Below are 11,111 nucleotides of genomic sequence, written 5' to 3'. Positions count from 1 at the left end.
CTGTGGTGAGAAAAAGTTAAAACTTATGTACCTACTCAGCACTCAGGAAATATTTGATACTTTTTAATAAAAACTGATTAATATATAGTAATAGAAAATATATAGTATTACAATATTCTGTACAGTAAGATTCACGAAAGAATACCACTGCGCAGAAGGCATATTTTAGGTCCCTTTGGAGGTGCGAGGTGAGGCGCGGGCGGAATGCGTCAAGACCGGAGCGATGCCATTGGTGCGCGCGCGTCTCGTAATAGGCTGCTCAGTCGCTATTCGTCTATCGCGGCATCGACGCTCTGACACTGCTGCACAGTACAGTCGAAAAGAAATGTTTCTTTGTTTTAAATTGTTTTTTATTTGTTAAGTTTTCGTTGCTTGTTAAGTTTTTTGTTGAGATTTGTTATTGTGTTGAACTTATTTGCTATTTTAAGTTTTTAATTAATTATACGTGTGGGAGAAACTGCCGAGAGCGAAGATTCGACAGATGTGGATTTTTAAGAATCATCGGAAGATGAAGACTGTAGTATGGAACCCGGCCCCAGTTCCTCAAGTTCCACGATTCCCTCAAGTTCCATGATAGAGGGAATCATGGAACTTGAGAATAGCGATAGCGAATAAAAATTGTTTCACATATTTATAATATTTTTGGTTCAATTTATTTTAATAAACATTTAAAATTACTTACGTTTGATTTATTTGCATATAACCAGCGTTTACAACATTACACAAATTATAACCAACATTAAAATATTATTTTGTCTTAAGTCTTTTCTTCGTGAATGTACGTGCGCAGACGGCCGCCATTTGTGGTATTCTTTCGTGAATCGTACTGTACCCTCTTTGCTTTAAACCCTCGTCTGTCGGAACACAGATCTGTGCCAAAAATTTTGTACCCGTAGTCTGTCGGGGCACAGATCTGTGCCAAATCACCGCCGGTTGGAAATTGGCTCATTGTAACGCAAATATAGTTCAAATCTGCATAAACGACTATTTAGTTGATAGCTTATGAATTACTGAATATTTAAAGTCCATCCAATAATAATTTGACCGATAAATATTCGAAATATAACAGTAATTATGTCATACTTTAGTCGAGTAACTTTTAACTTTTAAAGTTTTACAAAATGTAAAATTTTGCGGAAAGTTGAAAAACGGTAATTATTTATTGGTCTTTTTATTATTATTGACTATATAACCTAATGTTTATGTGCCGAAATAATGAAAATTACCAACAATTATACTATAAATAATGGTTTCAAATATGTATCTATCACTTAACTGTACGTTGCTTAGTTTTTGACCCCTGGTAAATCATATTTTTTTTACATATTGTATTTGTTCTTTACATCATTTTACGAAAAATTTTATGAAGATTTTAATGATATAATTCAAAATTTGATACTGTGTTCCATTTTAGAGATATTTCGTTTTCAAATCAAAACCGACAATAATTTCCCCGTAAAATCCGCATACAGGATGTTCACAAATTCAACGTCACTATTTTTTAAATTTCGTCTTTAAATAAATTTTTCATTTTCATACAAAATAAAATGTACATGATAATATGTTTTGTTTATATTGAAAGGTATCGTTTTTGTGGTATTTATAATTGTCCTCAGGTTAAAAACGATATACATAATCAACTACAAAAATTATAGTCCGTAACCTGCTTACGAAAAAATTCCAGAGACATATTTTCTTTCTTAATTCTTTTAGTTTTAGTATATTATGGTTAAAAGTGTATATACCTACATGGGGAACAATGGTTTTCACTATGACCTATATATAGGACAAAGTGATACTATGTAATTTGTGTAGGACAAACTCAAAAAGAAATTTAACACTTTAATTGTACAACATATTCTTACCTTCATACAAATACAACATATTATTATTTGTTAGGGAACCTTAAGTTTCAGAAAAAATAAAAAGCCGGCCAAGTGCGAGTCGGACTCGCGCACCGAGGGCTTCGTACAAACTTATTTTTTTTATTATGCTGTAGGAATCTTTTAAATTGTAAATCTGAGTTTTAAATGTGAATATCAAGTTAATACACGTAGGCGTTCATATTAGTTGAAAGTTGAAATTATTAAGTACTTTTTTATTTGTAAATGGCAATTAAAAAATCATGTTCTTTACAACTATTCTTATATCTGTTTTTATAAAACATTGCTTTTTACCAAATTTAAAGATTTTATGTACTTGGGAAGTACCCTGTCGGTTTTGATTGCCTTGCAACTGTCCAAATTTGCTAAAAATTGCAGTATTAACGGCTGCATCCCAAAGGGTTTGGTTTTTAAGGGTCCAGAACCCTAATAAGATTACGTCTGTCCATCCCATCTGCCCATCTGTCTGTCTGTCTGTCAAGACCCATTTTATAAGGAGCGCGTAATGTGACATTTAACTGAAATTTATATTCATTACTTGAGTCGATTGAAGCTGCGAAAAAATCAAACTTATAAACCAACGCAATCAAAAGATACAGCCGTTTATGCTGCAAATTTTCGCAAATTTCGACATTAGCAAGGGAATCGACACCTACAGGGTACTTCCCGTGTATGTAGAGTTTTGAAATTGGGGTAAAATAAGCTCTTAGCGCAGATTGAGGAATAATTTCGAAAATCATAAAATTTTAGAGTTACAACATAATAAAAAATTGGTTTGTTCGGAGCCCTCGGTGTGCGAGTTTTTATTCTTATGTACTATATGTAGTACATTCGTAGGCAGAACGTTATAGATGTAGATCGCTGTCTGAATACGATTATTTTTTTGCATTCATGACTTTAAATAGCCTTGGAACATTACAGATTTAATAAAACGAATTAAATGCATCATTTGCAGTACGCCTGAAAATATAAATCTATCCTCTCATTTTGTTAATGACTAGCGATAACAATTATTGTATTTTTGGTGTCAAAACTGCTTCTATTACCCAGAAGAAGAATGCAATTTTTTTATTTGAAGATATCACTTTGCTGTCTAAAACTACATAATCAATAATTACTTATTTGTTAGGTAACCCTAAATAAACTTCCACCTTGATATTTTAATTTTCATTTGAAGATAAAAATATCTAAGTAACTATTTGATAGGATTACCTTTTTCCGATTCGTAAGCATTTGAGTATCAATAAAAGAGAATTCAAATGGAACAACGATCCTTGTGGTAATGGAAGACAAGACACTCCAAGGCTTACTTTAACAATAGGACGTAACAGTATTTGAAATCAAGAAAATATAACTCTGTATACTTTGTCAAATGAACAGATAATAATACTTACACGATCAGTGTCTGGGAATTTGCAGCTTTTAATTCCTGATACCAGGATTCTTCATGAAATTCTACACATTACGTTCTATTTTATTCCAATCAAAATATTTTTAAGTTCCATGCCGTTTGTGTACTACGGACTTAGTAGTTAGGACTAAACTACTGAACCGATTTTAATACAATTTTACCGATTAGTTTATATCTTAATTACAATATGCTTGGAAATACTGCATGTGTTATGTATGTCGGGTTGTATAATATAAAGCAATTAATCTCAATGTATATTTTATTTCATGTAACAATTGTAAATAGTAATTAACAGAAAAGGATTAGAATGCCGTGTATAAGACCAATGTAAAATCAAAGATGTCTTCCCGAAATATAGTGTTGCCAGATGACGCTGTGTGTACCACAGATTATCAATATCCAATTTATGGTGCCAACACTCTCCCTCGTTATAAATTCAAAGGTTCAATCTGTTTGGAGGTCTTCTCATCCTAGTACTACGACGGATTTCAATTCTGGACGGTGTAGGTTCATGTGTATCTGGAATTGTTTCTGGTACAAGGTTTTCTGGTTGGTAATTTCCTGGACTTTCTACTGGCTGTGTAGATGATCTTCTTCGAGTAGGACTTGTATGTAATATTACTGTAGGGCTAGGTTGTATGCATTCTTTTTCAGGTGAAGCTGGTGTAGGTGAATTCTCTTGCAGGTACGTTGGTCGGTAAGTATCTGGTGTATTGAAGTTCTCACTCAAACAAGATGTCTTTATTATCTGATCAATATGTCTGTGATGTATCTTTCCATCTACTTCCACCTCGTAATGTAATTTTCCTTTCCTCTCTAATATTCTTCCAAATTTCCATTTGTTACTATCATACATCCTTATTTGTACTCTATCCCCTAGTTTAAACTCTTTGTTTACCTTTAATTCTTCATTGTTGCAATCTCTAACTTCTTGTTTTCTTTTCACTAAATCTATTCTTGTTCTATATATTCTTTTAAACATCATTTCTCCTGGACTCTGCCCTGTAGAGCTATTAGGTGTTTTTCTATACATCATTAAAAATCTTTGTAACTTATCTTGTACAGATCCTTCTTCGTTCATCATTGCTTTAAGTTTATTTTTAACCGTTTGTACATATCTTTCTGCTTGACCATTTGTAGATGGGTGAAATGGTGCTGTAAACTTTGCTTGAATTCCATTTTCCTTTAAAAATCTTAACATTTCCTCTGATCTAAATTGTCTTCCATTATCAGATACTTGGGTAACTGGTAAGCCAAACGTAGTATAGATTTTCTTTAAAATATTAATAGTAGCTGTAGCTGTGATAGAAGTAGTAGGTATTACCTCTAACCATTTTGTGTAGGCATCTACCACAATAAGAAAATATTGATTCATGAATGGTCCTGCGTAATCAATATGAATTCTACTCCATGGTTCTTTCGGATATTCCCAGATGTGTATAGGTACTTTAGTAGGGTTGTTCTTCATTAAACAGCATGTTTTACATTGCTTTACCATGTTCTCTATATCCATGTCTATATTCTTCCACCAGACGTAGCTTCTGGCTAACGCCTTCATCTTCACAATACCGGTGTGAGCTGTATGTAGTTCTTTTAATATTTGAGGTTGTAATTTTTTAGGTATTACAATTCTTATGCCATAAAATATGCAATTGTTTTGTAACGAATATTCGTATAGTCTTCCTGTATCTTCTCTTCCTGACTGTATATCTATGTATAATTTTTGTAACTCAGGGTCAGTGGCTGTAGCTTCTCTTATTTCCTTTAATGAAACTGGCATTTCTGCAATTTGATTTAGGTAAAACGCTTCATCGTCTGTCATTGTCTCATTCCTATCAGTTGTATCTGTATATTGTATTCTTGAAAAATAGTCGGCATTCGCATGTTCTGTAGTCTTTCTTAATCGTATCTCATAGTCAAATCCTGCTAAAAAGTTTGCATAGTGTACTAGTCGTATGGCTGTTGTAGCTGGTGTAACTTTCTCTGGGTGTAAAATTCTAGCTAATGGTTGATTATCTACAATGAGTAATATCTTCCTGCCGTAACAATATTGAAAAATTTTCTTTAATCCCCATACTAGAGCTGCTGCTTCTTTATCCAACTGACTGTAACCTTTTTCTGCTTTAGTTAAAGATCTTGATGCAAATGCTATAGGTCGTTCAGTTTTATCCGGCATAATGTGTGATAAAACAGCTCCATATCCTGTAGGAGATGCGTCTGTAGCTAATGTGACAGGTAGGTTCTCATGGAATGGTATAAGTACTCTTTCTCCACATAGTTCATTTTTCAACTCTTGAAATGCTTGTTCACATTCTTTATTCCATATAAATTTTGTATCTTTCTGTAATAGCTTGTATAAAGGATTTAGTTTAGATGCCAAATTAGATATAAATTGTTGATAATAATTTATCATTCCTAAGAAAGTACGTAGAGATGTAACATCTGTGGGACGTGGGCTATTCTTTATATCATTTATCTTTTCTTCTGTAGGGTGTAATCCTCTTTCATTTATTTTATGTCCCAAATATGTAACTGATTTTTGAAAAAATTGACACTTCTTCCTGTTTAGATGTAATCCACATTCTTTAAGTTTATTAAATACCTTTCGGATTCTTTGTAGTAATTGTATGTATGAATGTCCTTGTAAAGCGATATCATCGAAAAAACAAGCTGTACCGTCTAATCCTTGTAGTGTCTGATCCATGTATCTTTGCCAAACATTTGGTGCTATTTTCACACCGAACATCAGTCTTCTTACTTTGTATGTGCCCTTACATGTACTTATGGCTTGCATCTCTGCTGTATCATCACTTGTCTTCATATGTAAATACGCTTGGTTAATGTCCAATGTACAAAAATATTTACCACCGCTGAGCTTTGAAAATATCTCTTCAACTCGGGGAATTGGATAATTGTCATTCTCTAGGTTTTTATTTAATGTAGCTCTGTAGTCGGCACATAGTCGTACCTTTCCATTATGTTTCAACACGGGGACAATTGGTGTACCCCACTGTGAGTATGTAACCTTTTCTAATATGCCTTCTTTTTCTAATCTGTCAATTTCTGCCTCAACTTGATTTTTCAATGCAAATGGTACTGGGCGTGGCTTTAAGTAAACTGGAACTGAACCTTCTTTCAATTTAAATGCTGCTTGATAATCTTTAATTTCACCTATTTCTTCTGTAAATAACTCTTTATATTCTTCTAATAATGTTTGTAATTTATATTTGAATTCTTTCTCTGTTATGTCTTGTTCTTCTTTGTATATTGTATTTAATTCAAAATTTAAGTTCAATTTTCTAAGCCATTCTCTTCCAACTACGGTGTCTACTTCGCGGTCAATTACAAAGATTCTTCCTTCAATAACTGTGTTCTTATACTGAATATTTAAATTACAAGTTCCTAATGGGTGTATTATTTCTCCTGTGTATGTTCTTAACTTTACTGATGTATTTTTAAGTTTCAGATTACTAAAATATTTCTCATAAAAATTTGTTGAGCATGTAGTAACTGCAGCGCCTGTATCCAGTTCCAAAGTATGTATTTTTCCATTTAATAATAAGGTTATGTTAAATTTATCACTGTGTATGTTATTGTTAAATATCTTATGTATTTCATATATTTCATCTTCCTCGTTGAATTGATCCTGTACTAAGTCAAGTTGTTTTTGATCTTTGAAACATACCGATTGTATATGTCCCTTTATCTTACATTTCTTGCAAAATAGTTTATCTTTCAAACGGCATTGTCTTGCTGTATGGTTTTCTTTGCCACAGCGAAAACATTTTATTTCTCTCTTCTTCTTGTGATATGAATTGTATGATTTATTTATATTTTTTCTTTTGTATGTATTTATTTTTGTAGGTTGCTGTATGTTTGTTTTAATTTTGAAATGATTTGATTTTGTTGAAATTTTGTTAATGTTTACTTGGCCAGAACACATTTCTTTTGTTTCAGCTTTTGATGTCTCAATCGCCATTGCAATCTTAATTAAATCATCAACCTTTGTAGATGAGCTTTCTTGTAGTAATCTTTCTTTTATTTCTGTACTCCGGAGACCTCGTATGAATTGTACTCGCAGATGAGTTTCAAATGTGCTGTGTTGACAGCTCGCACATTTAAAGTTACATTTTCCCCCTAGTTCTTTTAAACCAGCAACATAATTCGAAATACTTTCACATTCGTATTGTTGTCTTAAACAAAATTTGTGCTGTTGGGCTACTTCACCGGGTTCAGGTGCGATATGGTTTTTCAATAATTGTATCAGGTCATAATATGATTTAGTTTTCGGAGAATCAGGTGCTGTAATATTTTGTAAAACTTGGTAGTATTTAGGACCAATGCAGTTCAGAAAAATCTGTGATTTTGTTTTATCATTTGTGACTCCTTTTAAATTAATGTAATTTTCTAACCTTTGTAAATACGATGCGAAACTTTCATTGTTTTCGTCGTATGGTTGTAATGTAATTCCACTCACCGATTTATCCGTATTTTGTAATTGTTGTTGTAATTGCGCTTGTTGTACTTGAATTCCTCGAATAGTTTCTAACATTTGAGATAATACTTGCCCCAATTGCTGTTCCATTTTGCGTACTTGTAATGTATTGTATATTATTGTAAAGGAAAAAGGAGGTTGTGAAGCGGGTTATCATCACGGGATGTGGAACCCTTGGAACAAAGGAAAAGGTGTTAGGAGCACATGGGTCGACGTACGCACGATGTTCTTCACTTGATTATTAGTATTGAATTTCCACTTCCTCCGTCCTCGTCGCCAATCTGTTATGTATGTCGGGTTGTATAATAGAAAGCAATTAATCTCAATGTATATTTTATTTCATGTAACAATTGTAAATAGTAATTAACAGAAAAGGATTAGAATGCCGTATAAAAGACCAATGTAAAATCAAAGATGTCTTCCCGAAATATAGTGTTGCCAGATGACGCTGTGTGTACCACAGATTATCAATATCCAATTTATGGTGCCAACAGCATGTATTGAAGTAAAATAAAAACTATAGATTGGATAGCTTTCATCACTTTCCTGATCAAATTCAAGTGGAATCTCGTGGTAATAAATCGTCGTCTCAAGGCGGTCGTTGTGTTCGATATATTACAAGAAATAATGAACAGAAGTTCGTTCTGTTCGACGTTATTTGTGCTAAGTTGCAAATATTCCTATTAATTGGCCAATGTTGGCGTCAACATCACACATTACAACCACATGAGTATATAAATAGTACAGACACAAAGCTTCATAACAATTTTTTATAGTGCTATCAGTTAAATAAAATTTATTTAAGTACTTACCTATTATTTCAATCCGTTAGATGATTGATATTTTTTTAAGAATCTCTGTACTATTTATTTACTCATAAGCTAATTTAGCTCACGGACAAAATTATTTGAGTAACGCGTGGCTAAGTTATATGCATAAATAGGATTGGGAGCGTTAATTTTATTAAGGCATAACGTTCATTTTTTTAATAAAACAATAATATGATACGATTCTTTCTTCTATACAACTAGGGACATAATATAATGATTTTCATTTATATAGTATGTTTTCTGATTCCTATTATTTGTTGATTTTTAGAATGATAAGTATAACATTTAGATGTATAATATCATTTATATGTAATTGTTTATTTATTCTGTATCTTTAAGTTTATTGATTTTTATCCTTTACATAAGCTGTATTTTATAAAAAATGTTTCAAACTCAAATTTCCGTAAATTTTTGATTTATAAATTAAATGTAACGGTTCATAATTAAGTTATGGTATAATTAAAATATGTAGATTTCACATTTGTACAGCTTAGACATTTTTCTGAATGGATACAGTGCCTTTCGATTTGTAGTTGGACAACATTTCATATTATACGATTACTAGCTTCCGCCCGCACGGCGACTCCGTCCGCACGGAAAAAATTTAGATGTTTTTCTACGTATTTTTCCGGGATAAAAAGTATCCTATTTTACGCCCAGGATAATAAGGTATAATTATACCAAGTTTCATCGAAACCGAAACCTTAGTTTTCACGTGATGCCTTCACATACAGACAGACAGACAGTCAATAATTTTTTTAATCACATATTTGGGCTTGGTATCGATCCAGTAACACCCCCTGCTATTTATATTTTCAATATTTTCAATGTACAGAATTGACCCTTCTACAGATTTATTATACTTATGTATAGATAATAATTAAGAGCATGAAAGAAAAAAAAAAGCATTTCTTCATAATGCTATTGTTACCACAAAAATATTTTCTTAAATGCAAATTTTAAGAGAAAATAAATTAGACATGTGGAGACGTTATACATACAGACGTTAGAACAAAGCCCACTATAAGAATAACGTCATTTAGGAATAAGACGGTTTTTAAACATTAATAAAAACCTAAATATTTCCAAAAAGTAAAAATTACTGTTAGTTTTTATCTAGTTTTGATTAAAATAAAAATAAAAACAAGTAGCAAAAAATTTTGAAATGTTGTCATTTTGGAGCACCCTGTAAAGTCTGTATTTGTATGAACATGATTGGAGATCGCGCCCGCTTATGCTCATGCGTAAACGATGATATTCATAATCAACTTTCTCGAATTTTTATTAAATAAACCTATGTTTTTGTTATATTCACTCAAAAGATTGTCTATTCTAGTATGAAAATACAAAAATAAAAATCTAAAATACCTTGATATTATTTTTTTATGAGTATTTTTCTTTACAATGTAACATTTATTCAAAATGTGTGGGAAAAAATGCTTCTAATAAGTAAAATAAGCATGCCAGGGAGTAAGTAAGGTAACTAATATAAAGTTTGGTTATCTAGTTAGCATCAAAATTTACAAGAGTCTCACAGGTTAAAGTTTATATCACAAATTTTAATATCGAAAAAAATCGGCAAATCAGCGCCGAAAGCTCGAATTTGCCCGACAGACAGCACCTTTTTGAGGCGGCGCGCCGCGACAGCTGAGGGGTTAATAAAAATCTACTTTATAATAATATACGTTTATCTTTCACGTGGACCACTTCCTGCTATAATATTAAGACTTGTCAATGGTGATTAAATCTAATATATAAAAATCAATGCCACTTTTCGTTGTAATTCCATAACTCGAGAACGGCTGAACCGATTTCGATAATTCTTTTTTTATTATATTCCTTGAAGTACGAGGATGGTTCTTATGTAGAGAAAACGTAAACATGTACCACGGGCGAAGCCGGGGCGGACCGCTAGTAGTTACTAAAAACTTCACCCTTTGAAATCTAAGTTTGAAATACTTATTCTTCTAGGGATATTTTTTTGTCAGCACAAATTGGACAGTGAAGAATTGAATTTATCAGTCGCAATTTCGCATTTTCTTTAACCAAACATTAGGGTCTCTCTTTCTATGAATACTTCTTCGTAGGATAAAAGGATATATTTAGAACTAGTGGTCCGACCCGGCTTCGCCCGTGGTACATATTATTTCGCAATAAAAGGTAGCCTATGTCCTTTCTCGGATATCAAAATATCTCCATACCAAATTTCATGCAAATTGGTTCAGTAGTTTAGGCGTGATTGAGTAACAGACAGACAGACAGACAGAGTTACTTTCGCATTTATAATATTAGTATGGATTAACGATGTCACGAGATTTAGTAATATGTTAAATTATCTTGAATTCATTCATAGAAAATTTATGCACCGGCTGGTAGAAGATATGGAAGATTAATAGTGTTTTAAAACCAGCATTTGAATCAGAGAATTCTACAGTTTTAAAACTGTAGAATTCTCTGATTCAAAGACCAACCTGATATTCTACCAACGACCC

General features: G+C 32.3%; 1 protein-coding gene across 1 annotated transcript; it reads right to left on the bottom strand.

Annotated features, from left to right (window-relative positions):
• Positions 1 to 3,730: 3,730 nt before the first annotated feature.
• On the bottom strand, positions 3,731 to 7,879 carry LOC123695662 (uncharacterized protein K02A2.6-like). The gene is made up of 2 exons (XM_045641569.1): positions 7,772 to 7,879; positions 3,731 to 6,673 (listed from the first exon to the last, which is right to left on the bottom strand). Exons 1-2 carry the CDS (start codon positions 7,877 to 7,879, stop codon positions 3,731 to 3,733), a joined length of 3,051 nt encoding a protein of 1,016 aa, XP_045497525.1.
• Between the last annotated feature and the right edge of the window lie 3,232 nt (positions 7,880 to 11,111).

Source organism: Colias croceus, chromosome 11 (genome assembly GCF_905220415.1).
Source record: "Colias croceus chromosome 11, ilColCroc2.1".
NCBI lineage: Eukaryota > Metazoa > Arthropoda > Insecta > Lepidoptera > Pieridae > Colias > Colias croceus.
The sequence above is the reverse complement of the archived record's forward strand: the minus strand, read 5'-3'. Positions and strand labels throughout refer to the sequence as shown.